Here is a 12,943-nt window from a genome sequence, read left to right as displayed (position 1 = left end):
ACAAAAAGGTAAACTATATATAGATAAACATTTGCTAGAGACAGAAGAATTAATAATAATAGAATTATTATTATAAGAGACAAGAGACAACAACTGCCAGATTGACTCTTACAGTTGCATTGGCAAAGAAAAGCACACATGCTTTTTGGGCTTGGGTTTGGGGGCTAATACTGAAAGATGATATTTTAGTGATATGCAGAAGATTTCTCAGGATAGTGAACAGTATGAAAGAAATGTCAAAAAAATCAAAATCAATTAAAAATAAGTAGAAATTAAAAGTGTAGAAGAACATATCAGAATCCAGATACATATTTTGGTAATGTAGAAAGTGATTATCAAATATTTGACAGTTTTCTAAGATAATAAACATCATGACAGCTTCAGTGGTTATAGTTCCAAATATTCTGACAACTGCCAGAGATCCATCAAAACAACAAAAATGTCTTACTTTATTCAGAACTTGAAGAGCAAATAAGAGCAAATGAAAAATATCATATTATATCATGTGGTTAAGGCAATATGTAGAGAAGAAGATGTGAATGACAAAGGCAACTCCTTAAAAGCATAGTTGCTGTAGCGAGGTGGGGGTTGGCCTGTTCTCCCACGTGCCTGGTGACAGGACGAGGGGGAATGGGTTTAAGTTGAGCCAGGGGAGTTTTAGGCTAGATGTTAGGAAGAACTTCTTCACTGAAAGGGTTGTGAGGCATTGGAACAGGCTGCCCAGGGAAGTGGTGGAGTCACCATCCCTAGAAGTCTTCAAAAGACGTTTAGATGTAGAGCTTAGGGATATGGTTTAGTGGAGGGCTGTTAGCGTTAGGTTGGAGGTTGGACTCGATGACCTTGAGGTCTCTTCCAACCTAGAAAATTCTGTGATTCTGTGATAGTTCAGTTTCATCCTGCATTGATGCTAGCAAAATATAACTGCATGAATGCCAGGGAAAATGAACAGCCATGATGATGTCAAGATGGATGAATTAATTAATCTCAAAATTCAAAGCAACTTTCAAATAGTTTTGAATAATTTTCTCTTCTTTGCAGTATTCTTCTTTAGCTTGTTTTCATTAAAGATACCACTATGTTTTTTTGTTGTCTTTTTTTTTTTTTTTTTCTTTTTTTTAGGGTAAGGCTGCCAGAATACATTTGAGCTCACAGCTCACAGCTCACTCCAGTCTTTAGAAGGGAGGGCTACCTTCAGAATGACTATTTATTAGATTTTATTCATTAGAAACCAAAAGCAAGTTAAGTTTGCTTTAAGATTCTAGTTTGTACTTTGCATCAGCAATCACAACACAAAGAATCAGGTCAGAATCTCAATTGAAAGGACAATTAAAAACAATTTTCTTCAGCTCACCCAAATGCTGCTTTATAAAAGCAAGGAAGATTTTCACCAATGCCTCCTTCTAGGGTCGACATAAAGACAAACATCTTCAGGGGAAGATTCATCTCATTTTATAATATGTCTAAGACTTAGGATATTTCCTGTAGCTCTCCACGGATTTACAGAGGACTCATTTAGTCTAATCACTTTAACATGTCTAATGTTAACTCAGATAAATATTATTCTTTGTCAGTAAATAACAGGAAATGTATGTCTTTTGACTTACAGTTTGAAAGTTGAGAAGAAACAATAGAAATTTTCAGTTTCTGTGTACTGTACTGGCCTAATAAATGGGAAACGAGGCTTCAGCATACAGATTCTTCCACCCCAATGTCCTTAAGTAAAAATGGAACTGATTGCACTAAAGGATATCTATCAATTTGAGAGCAGTTTTAATCCCCAAAACAAAGGAATTCATCCTGATACTAAGGCAAGAAGTTCAGTATACTGCCATTACATGACTAATATGAATGACAAAACATCTAGTAAACAGTGTTTCATTGTTATGGACTGGAAAATGAAAACAACATATAATGTCATATTCTGTAACTATTTTCATTGTCTCAGCCAGGCAACAGAAGGTACAGACTGGCAATGTCTGAAATATACTGAAGAGTAATTCATACAAAAAAGACAAAACAAAAACAAAACAAACAAACAAGCAAAACATTAGAATGTTAGCAGTCTCAGATGCAGACATTTCAAGGTTTTAGCCAATACAAAACTAGAATTAGTAGTAGCCAACATGACACTACATCCACTGTCAAAATGAGAAATCTAGAAATTGATGTGCACAGTATCTGATAACCAGTCATCTCATCTCAAATAAATTCCAGAGTAAAACCTCATCTAAATGAGAATATTCCGCAGGCATCTGCTTCAGGTCATGAGAATGCATGGAGCTACTGTAATCCGGATTCAAGAATTACCTTATGGCATAATAAAACTTTGAAAGAAAATATAATAAATTGCAAGTATGCAGTAAGCACCAGTAATTAATAAGTGATATTAATCCAAATAGATACTGTTGCATGTTAAAGACAAATTTCATATTGATTTTATATTTCATACTGAAGAAGAGAAATTGTAGGAGGAGGGAGAAAGAAGGAAATGCTTTCAAAAGTCCTGTTCCTGCTTGGATTTGTGCTTGAAGCCAATAAGACAATTCATCTGTGGAAGAGTAAACAAGTGCATAATTCTTTTCAGGACCAAGACTGTACTGGCAAAACTAACAACTGTGATGATAGGCTTCCCAGAGAGGCCAAGAGCTGAATGAAGCGTGAGCTGCCCTCATAACCTTAGCCTCAATGGCCATCAACATGCTATCCATGGATTTGAATGAGCCTATAGTTTATTCCTCTGGGATCACATATAGTGTATAGGAAAAAGTGTTCCATCAAGGCTGTGCAATTTTTGTGTAGGTAAAATTTCCAGAGGGGTTCTCACATCCACATATAATTCGAAAAAGCAGCTAGAAAGTATCTGTTCTTTTCAGCTCAGAGCTACAGCCCGTTGTTCAAAGGAGCTCATTTATTTAGTTCCCCATTGAATTACTGATTGTAATATATTGCAATGGTCAGTAGGCAGAGTCTTCTGGATAATTTTTTCAAACAGTCTCTCAGCAGTGCTACATGTTTTTGTTATAAAATATTTTAATTAAAAAATGAAATCTAGATTTAGCAATTCAAATATGACCAGTTTATTACTTTATTTTTAAAGATTGACATGTTTTAATTAGAAAATATTTAACCATTACATAGCTTTTAAACCTCAGTAAGTGCTATCTGGGGCAAAGTTACAAAACAGACCTGAAGTGAAAGTATCTATTGTACTTCACATCAGCCGGTCCTAAATGTTTCTGAAACTCTAAAGACATTAAAACAGATATACACCTTATATTTATCAATCTAAAGATTTTAATGCCAGAAGGCACTGCCATTCAAATGGCATCTAATCAGGCTCGTAGTGGTCTATTTCACATCAAAGAGCTATGGGATAAAGTACATATAATACTTAAATACGTCTTAGAGCAATGGCTAAAAATCACAAGATGAACACAGATAAACACCTTAACCACTCATGCCCATTTACTTTCCTAGTGAATCTCTAAATTCAGGACAGAACAAGGTCTGAAATGGCTAGATGTAGCTACAGGATGAATATGTGAAAGGGAATGGAGGATGGAGGAAGACTTGCTACCAGAGTGAATATGTTCTATGACAATATTCTGGGACTGAGGCAGCTCTCCTATGAGGACAGCCTGATTGAGCTGGGACTGTTCAGCCTGGAGATGAGGAGGCTTTGGAGGATCTTATCAAACTACCTAAAGGAAGGGTGCAAAGAGGATGGAGATGGCCTATGCTCAGTGGTGCCCCGTGCCAGGACAAGAGGCAATGGGCACAAACTGGAGCACAAGAAGTTCTGTTTAAACATCAGGAAGCCTGTCTGTGCTGTGCAGGTGATGGAGTGCTGGCACAGGCTGCCCAGAGAGGCTGTGGAGTCTCCTCCTTGGAGATCTTCAAAAGTCACTTGGATGTGGTGCTGGGCACCCTGCTCTGGGTGGCCCATGCTTGAGCAAACGGTTGGGACCAAATGACCTTCAGAGGTCCCTGCCAAAGTTAACCATTCTGACATTTGGTGATTCTGTAAATATGCATGAAGATTTTTTAATTATTATTATTTACTTTTCCCACAACTTTTTCACAGTTGTTCCCCCACGTTGTTTCAGAAAAAAAAATAAAAATAAAATGTTTATTCTTTAGGCTGATATAATTAAAACTTGTTTTAGGAAGGTATACAGACAAACCCATTTCTTAAGACATTAGAAATGACAGGTACACTTAAAGCCAACAGTAATTTTACTGAAGCCATCAGAAAATAAAAACATTATTTAAAAATAAGCTTGCTATTTTATTTTCAGTAGTGTTCCTACTAACATAAAATTTTAATTGCAGATTAGTTTTATTCTTGTAGTGCTGTTGATAGATTTGAGGCAAGCGACATACATCATTAATCGTATTGTGTATTGAACTGCATTTCAAACAAGAGCTTTGTCTGACTGAGCTCCTACAGCCTGTCTGATTGTTGCAGAATTATCATTAAATGGAAATGATGCCAGTGAATGTTGAACTTAATGTTATGTTTCCAAATACCATGAATAATATTACAGTGCCTTTAATGATTTCCATAGGAGAAAAATGTCATTAAGCAAAGCACCAATATTAGCCCTGGTGCCCTGGCTGAATTCCAGTCTGGCTAATTGCATTCTGATACCTACCATTTCTCAGTAGTTTGAACTGGGTATATTTGTGTTCCTCGGTGTTTGATCATTGATATGTTAATGCTGTACATTGTCATCTCATTGTTGTATGCCACCCCAGAGTTTGCTGGCTATCATGCTCAAACATTCAAGCTGTATTAATAAAGTCCTGACCACAACACATGACACTGAAAAGATTCCTTTCACTCTACCTTCCCACATTTGATCAAGTTTCTTAGGTAGTGTTTAACCTATCAGGTAAGCACAGATCAATTTATTTCAGTGTTTGTTAAATGTACAGCACAAGCTCAAGTCCCACTTCTGAAATAATGAGCTGCTGAAGCCCATTAACACATGTTTATAGCTGAGCACAGAGATGATGTGAACAGTATTTGACTGTATGTCTCTGTATATGACTCTGAACAGTATTTCCTAAGCATCTCCACATCTGTTTTGCTTTCAATTGTGCAGTAGTCTAAGAACATGACCCAAACTTTGGATGAGAGTTAAGTGAAGATATGCTCCAAGAGCACACCTCATACACTTTAGCACCTGCAAAACATTTAAACAATAGCCTTGGAGTAGAGCTAGTCCAAAGTTCAATTTCTGAAATGTGGACTTCAGAATAAACTGACTTGTACTATAGCTCCGCTTCAGTTGGTTCATAGTACTTGCTTATGTAGACATAGTAATATTCAGATATTTTATTCAAATTGGAAGATCTGGACTGTATTATTTTACTATTCTTTAAAGTGTGGGTTTTCCACAACTCAACTTACAGATCACAGAATATTTGAGAAAACCATTCTGACTTTGTCACATTTGGTAACAGTGATGGAAATAAAAAAAGATAGGGATGAAAAGAGTCTGACACCTAAATCCTAGCTCATGGAGAGCTATCGGAGAATCTGATTCATGAGAGAATTCCGATTCATGGAGAAACAGAAACATGATTCTGAATTGCCTTGATACACATTCAGGCAGGATGTCCAGTGCCAGTCCTATATAACAACTTTTTGTGCATATATCACATCTCAAAGACATTGTGTCTGGTATCATTCCTAATAGCCTTCCCAAGCCCCTTCATTTTGAGGGCCATTTGTGATATCCAGTTCAGACATTCATACACATTAATTTTCCCATTTGAGTGATCAGACAAGATCAACAAGAAACATATTTTTTGTCTGAATCCTGACAGAATCTATTTCCATATTACACATACATATAGCTTCAGAAGAAAATCATAGTATTCCTTTCCAAGCAAAAGGGAGAAGCATTTGGATATGATTGGCCAAGACTACTTTCAGATCTATTACATACAAATGGAAAGTACTGCTAAATCCTTAATTTATTACCTCTCCCAGCTCTTTGAATAAACCTCATTTTGTACTAATAACTCTCAGTGGTGCTGTACAACATATGTTACAGAAGTCCCTGAGCTAACCAAGAAAAAACAAGCCAAAACCATCAGCGGAGTGTCTTACCTGTCTGAACTCTTCAAGATCTATTTTGTTTCCCACCAGCACCAAGGGGATATCGTAGGTATGCCGGACACGATAAATGAGTTCCTTAAACTCAGCAGCTTCTTGAAAGGATTGACGGTCTGTGATGGAATAGCAGATAATGAAGCCTTCTCCACCTCGCATGTATTGGTCCCTCATGGCTGTGAATTCTGCCTGTGAAATAAGAAGAACATGCTCAGTAATTTGGCAGAAAAAAAATTCCATCTGCAAATAACAGACTTGCTGAAAACTTCCTCCATCCCCCAAATAATTTCACATTGCTTGTTTTACTGTTTTAAATAGTTTTTGCTGAAACTCATGCATCCTTCTGGGTCATTAGATCATACACCAGCAGGATTTCTCTTAGGCCTTTTTTTTTTTTTTTCCTTTTTTTTTTTTTTTTTTAAACCTTTTCCTATCAGGAGAATTCTATCTTCTAAGAAGATCAACTTATGCCAGTGCCTGCATATAGAAAACACTGTTTTATGTAGCTCTAGAACCTTCTGCAGCCCTTATGGTACACGTAGATGACTAGCAATTCAATGGATGTTAATAGGTGTGAAAGAAGAGTTATATTACTATCTAGGGATGGTAGATAGTTACAAACTCTTTATTATGCACTCAGTTCAGAAACTCAGTAATATCAAAATCATTGTCATTGACTCCTACCAGCTTTGGAAAAATGCCTAGCAAAACAGGAACATAATCTAAAAAAAAGTTCTGCTTTTTCAAATGCTCACAGAAGCTGGGGTATTTAGTTCAGTGTGGGATAATACCATTAAATCAAAATGAATAATTTTGAATGGAGGGATAATTGGCCCGATTTTCTGTTCCTTCATTTTCCTATATTTTTGTATGCATTTTTTGTCACAACTATATTTTGAGTTACGAGTATGGTTTTCAAATTTATTTAACAAATACTACATTCTAGAAAAATCAAAGCTTACTTTTTAAAAACTAGTCTCAGACACTGCAGCTCGAGAATGCATTTTAAAGACAGTTTCTTTTTTGTTTGCTCTTCTTGATCACAACCCAGAATAATCCAGCCCATGACAACCAGCCCATGACAACAGCCAGTTGAGATCAAAATCCTCCTGACAGAATCAGCTCTCCAGAGATATTAAGATGCAGGAAGGTCTGATAAAGCAAGGCATACACATATCAATGTTGGACCATTTCTATGAGCAGCAGGATGCAATATCAAGTCCTCTATTTTTTACTCTGTTGAGAATTTAGGTGAGGATTTTAAAAAGAGTTTAGGCTATATGTATGTCCACAATTTTTGCTGAAAATTGAAGGGAAATGGATTGCTTATGCTCTTTGAAAAGTCCCAGCCTTAAATCTTTCTCAATAGTCACTCATGTTGATTGATAATACTTCCTGTGAAGAGACTTTTGTGTTGACCATTATCATTTATTCATGATGTATCTTTTACCCAGGGGCTTTTTAATATATCATTCAAAATATTTCACCTGCTACAGGAAGAAGTTCATAGACTAAGCTCCAAAATAGCAGACTAATAGGCAATTTAAGGGTAAGATTCTGCTTTGAGCTTACTCTGAATTTCAAAATGTCTAAACTCTCACCACTTCCATCCCAGGAGAGTTTATTATCTGCCAAGCTATAGCTTAGAGTGGATTAGGCTGTGTTCTGTTCCATCATCTTGAAAGTGGATGTGGGGCAGTGGTGGGTAGAAGGACAGAAGACATCTAGCCAAAGGGGATCTATTCTTTGTTGGTTTGTGCAAGACAATGAATGGAGATCTGGTCTCTGTTTTCCAGGTTGTTGCCTCTCAACCTTATTATATTGAGCCCCTGGATCAATAACCAAAACAATAACAAACTGGAGACCACACTCAAAGTCTCCAAGTTACAGACGGGTAGTGTTAATTACTAAGCATGGAAACATACTCTCGCTCACTTACTCACCCACTGACTTTCCTGCCAAGACAGGATCTCTCCACCTACCTTCCCAAGTTTCTTCTCTTTTCATCATCACCTAGACCTATTCCATTCCATGATTAGTGGGGTTGTCTCCTTTGCAGTAGGAGCTAAACAAGGCCATGATGCCTTCCTTCAGACTGAACATACAGTGAAAATCTTATATGGAGTTGAACTTGTGGATTAAGGCTCTTGAATTTAGCCATCTCTGCAGTTGTAGGCCACAACCTAAGCTCCAATATAGATAACGGAAAACTGATCAATATAATTAATGGATTACAGATTGGTTCCATTGACAAAAAACAAACAAACAAACAAACAAAAAACAACAAACAACTGTTTTTCTGCTTTATCTATTTTTGGGAGAGAGCTGAATATTTAGACAACTTGTACTAGGTCTGGCTGGAATGTTAACTTTCTCGGCAGCAGCCCATACAGTGCCGTACTCTGTACTTGTAGCTGGAACAGCAGTGTTATCACACCAGTGTTGTGTCTACTGCTGAGCAGCACTGGCACAGCACTAGGCCTTTCTCTAACCCTCCTAGGGGGTGGGCAAAAAGTGAGGAGAGAAACATCACCAGGGCAGCTGACCTAAACCAACCAAAGGGACATTCCATACCATGTGGTGTCACACTCAGCAATAAAAGGTGGAAACAGGAAGAAGAGGGGAGGGGTGGGCTCTCATTGGGAAAACGTCAGTCCTCCTCTCGAACACCGGCTGCGTGCGTTAAGGCCCTGCTTCAAGGACGTGGTCAATCCTCGCTCATTTGTGGGAAGTAGAGAGTAATTTCTTTCCTCTGCACTTCCATATAGCCTTCATTTATTTTGTTTGTTTGTTTTCCTCCCTTCTTTTTATTTTTCCCTTTTCCCCTCCCTTTTCCCCTTTCCCTTTTTATTTTCCCTTAGTTAAATTGTTTAGTTCATAGTAGTCTTTATTTAATTGTTATTATTATTTCCCTTTAATTAAATTATCCTTATCTCAACCCGTGAGTTGTTCTTTGCTTTACTTCTCCCCCTCCTCATCTAAAGGAGGGGGAGTGAGAGAGCGGTTGTGGGGTTTAGCTGCCCAGCACGGTAAAACCACCACACAACTAAAGAGAACCTCTAGGTCCCACGTAGACATATGAAGTAGATGTTTTGTTATATAACAAATCACAGCCCAGATGTTCTGTATTCCTGGGTTAGAACATTCATAAATCTAATATTATGACACTAGATGATTATTCTGCACAGCCTTTTACAAGGAATTAGCTCTGCTCAGTGAGGTGATCCACCTCCAGGAAGTGTTCTGAACTTTTTACACTCATTTATAGCTGCTTGCAGTGAACAAAGGATGCATTAAGACACATATCTCTGTTTAAGTTAAATATTGCAAGTGACCTGCTGCAACATGAGGACTGTCTGGATCACTCACCAGGAATGTTCAGTGGCTTTCCTTATGTACAAGGAGAATCTGGATTTACACACTGTTTTTTTTTTTTTTTTTTACACACTGCGATTTGCACACTGTGTCCAAAAGGACAAAATGCTCAGCTTATAAGCACCACTATTCTAGAGATGGAGACATTTACCTACGCTTTCTGCGTCATGCCTGGGCATAATTATGACTTTAAATATATGAATAAATTTGCTTTTCCATTTTTTCATTATGACATATTATTGCAGTTGATGTGTTAGATTAAGCAGCCAGAATACATGTACCTTAGTGTCGTGCTGACAGTGATTCATTTTTAGATGCATTGATTATTCTATGCAAACTGGATTTGGGACATCCACTTAGTTTTCCGTTAACTCAATTAGCAATTTTTTTTCTTAGTTTTGATGTTTATTTTCACCTCTTAGCTATTCTCCTTGGCAGGAATGCTCATTATATCCTCAAGGACTCCAAGGTTAATCATAAATACATGTAAGCATTTTATTGGATTTTTTTTTTTTTTTTTAACATTCTGAAAACCCCAACATAGTAATATAAATTAGGAAACAGGATGAATACAATTTTCAATAAACCTGCTGTAGACCTTGCAATAGCTGTGCCCATACACACAAGACAAAAGAGTAAGAAGCAATTAAAGCTGTTCAATTTTTAGTTCAAGATATATTTCATAGTTTATACTTACTAAAATCCAAATCACCTGGGTTTTGTGGATGTTCAACAACAGATGAAGATGGACCCAAAGGTTTTACATATTCTTCAGTGTTTTTATGTTATATTTTTGACTGGTTCTCTTATAAAGTAAGTGGCATTATATCTGTGCACTTGGCACACAAATGTCTTCTTTTTTTTCTGCTATAGAAGTGGCTTTTTCAAAAAAAATATTCAGGAATAGTACTTGATACATTTTTTTTTTTTACTCAATAGGGGAAAAATATGAAACATTCCCAAGTCAGTAAATATCAAGGGGAAGAGAAAGTAGGAAAACATACCTCCTCAAAAGGAAATCAATTCTAAGAATTAAAGTGAAGTTTTGTCATGCATATAGCACTTTGCAGCTTGACATCAGTCTATAGTATTCTCATGTGTATTATGACTAAGGCTTAACTGAAAAGTGTGATAAGAAATCTTTTGAAACAAAATCACCTTCCTCCTTTGGAGAGGTGCTGTACTTGAGAATAAAAATCAAGTTTGGATAGAAATAAAATTAAAACTTTTGAAAAGTTGAAAGAAGTATAATTTTTCCATTTTCCCAACAGAATGTAAAAAAGGAAGAAGAAAAAAAAAAAAAAAAAAAAAGTACTAATTCTCATATGAAGCCTATCTGTAGAAGAAAGGTAGCAAGAAAATTTGAGCATGTCACTCCTAAATGTCCCTAATGTCTGTTCCAATTGCCCTTATAGGGCATCTCAAGTGATTTGGGTGAGCAATTGGCTAACGGGCAGGGCCCAAAGGGTTATGGTAAATGGAGCTGCGTCAGGCTGGCGGGCGGTCACCAGTGGGGTCCCTCAAGGCTCCATTTTAGGACCGGTACTTTTCAATATTTTTATAAATGATCTGGATGTAGGAATAGAGGGTATTTTGAGCAAGTTTGCTGATGACACCAAACTTGGAGGAGTTGTGGACTCAAATGAGGGCGTAAAGGCCTTGCAGAGGGATCTGGACAGGTTGGAGAGCTGGGCGATCACCAACCGCATGAAGTTCAATAAGAGCAAGTGCCGGGTCCTGCACCTGGGACGGGGAAACCCTGGCTGCATGTACAGACTGGGCGATGAGACGTTGGAGAGCAGCCTAGAAGAGAGGGATCTGGGGGTCGTGATAGACAGCAAGTTGAATATGAGCCAGCAGTGTGCCCTGGCAGCCAGGAGGGCCAATCGTATCCTGGGGTGCATCAAGAACGGCATCGCTAGTAGGTCAAGGGAGGTGATTGTCCCGCTCTACTCTGCGCTGGTGCGGCCTCACCTCGAGTACTGTGTGCAGTTCTGGGCACCACAGTATAAAAAGGACATGAAACTGTTGGAAAGTGTCCAGAGGAGGGCTACGAAGATGGTGAAAGGCCTGGAGGGGAAGACGTACGAGGAACGGCTGAGGTCACTGGGCCTGTTCAGCCTGGAGAAGAGGAGGCTGAGGGGAGACCTCATCGCAGTCTACAACTTCCTCGTAAGGGGTTGTCAAGAGGCAGGAGACCTTTTCTCCATTAACACTAGTGACAGGACCCGCGGGAACGGGGTTAAGCTGAGGCAGGGGAAATTTAGGCTGGACGTCAGGAGGGGGTTCTTCACAGAGAGGGTGGTTGCACACTGGAACAGGCTCCCCAGGGAAGTGGTCACTGCACCGAGCCTGTCTGAATTTAAGAAGAGATTGGACTGTGAACTTAGGCACATGGTCTGAACTTTTGGGTAGACCCGTGCGGTGTCGAGAGTTGGACTTGATGATCCTTAAGGGTCCCTTCCAACTCAGGATATTCTATGATTCTATGATTCTATGATTCTATGATTCTATGATTTTGAAAATTTGATAGATTGGACTCGCAATGAAATAGAGCAGTTCCCTCCACATGCTCAGTCACATCCCATTCTGTTGTACTAAATGACATACACCCAGGTGAATTAATTTGTCCTTTAATGATCCCCTTTGCTAAGGGTATATGTGTATATATATCTTCATCAAACTTTCCTGTGAGGCAGATGAGCCAGTAAAGGCTGGGATAGAGAAAATCCTAAATGTTTTAGTTTGCTGTGTTCTTCATCAGTAGGCTACTAGCTCTTTTCAGCAGCAGCTACACATTTATCTCAGACTTCCTTAAATTGGAAGTGTATCTGTAGAAGCCCAGCTCTTTGTCTTTCACATCTCTCAAAAGTTTCAACCCCAGCAACACTTTCTCCTTCCTAACATGTCCAAGAAATACTTCCATGTCCATCCTTGTGTGGCTGTCCCTGATTCTGTATTTTTTATACTTTCTTAAGTCAAGCTGAGTGAGCAAACTCTTTCTTTTTTATATTAGCCTTTAGGAGAACAGCTTAGTGTAGAAGAAAATACTTATCCTGTGGTTTCTTTCTGTTATCCTGATTTATCTTCTTTTATCCTGCTTTTCATAACAAGCAAGAGGGCTTTTTCATAATGAACAATAATTTTAATTAGTTTTTAAATTCATTCTTTTTAATGTAAATAGGACTGATGTGATTATTTATTTACTTTTATTTATTATTTATTTGTTTATTACAGTTTGAAATTTTTTCCAAGTGAGATCAACTTTGTATTGTCTTCAGAAAAGGAAACACCTTTGGTGGCAAACACCTTTGGTGGCTAAATAGACTATTCTTAGATATATATGTCCTTATGAAGGACTAGCTTATTGTTGGCTACCAAACCCAACCAATGCTCATCTCAGGATTACCTCACCTTTTACACTGCAGTAATCTAGGAAAGGAT

At 38.0% G+C, this 12,943-nt stretch overlaps 1 protein-coding gene across 1 annotated transcript in view; it reads right to left on the bottom strand.

Moving 5' to 3' along the window:
• Window positions 1-12,943, bottom strand: part of RIT2 (Ras like without CAAX 2) — a gene marked incomplete at its 3' end in the record, with an annotated part of 202,377 nt that overhangs the window by 82,895 nt on the left and 106,539 nt on the right. The window contains exon 4 of the mRNA XM_082782828.1: window positions 6,122-6,313. Coding sequence (XP_082638954.1) covers window positions 6,122-6,313 — 192 coding nt within the window. The remainder of the gene's footprint in view (window positions 1-6,121; window positions 6,314-12,943) is intronic.

The sequence above is a fragment of the Aythya marila genome (assembly GCF_965140915.1).
Source record: "Aythya marila genome assembly, chromosome: Z".
NCBI classification, from domain to species: domain Eukaryota; kingdom Metazoa; phylum Chordata; class Aves; order Anseriformes; family Anatidae; genus Aythya; species Aythya marila.
The sequence above is the reverse complement of the archived record's forward strand: the minus strand, read 5'-3'. Positions and strand labels throughout refer to the sequence as shown.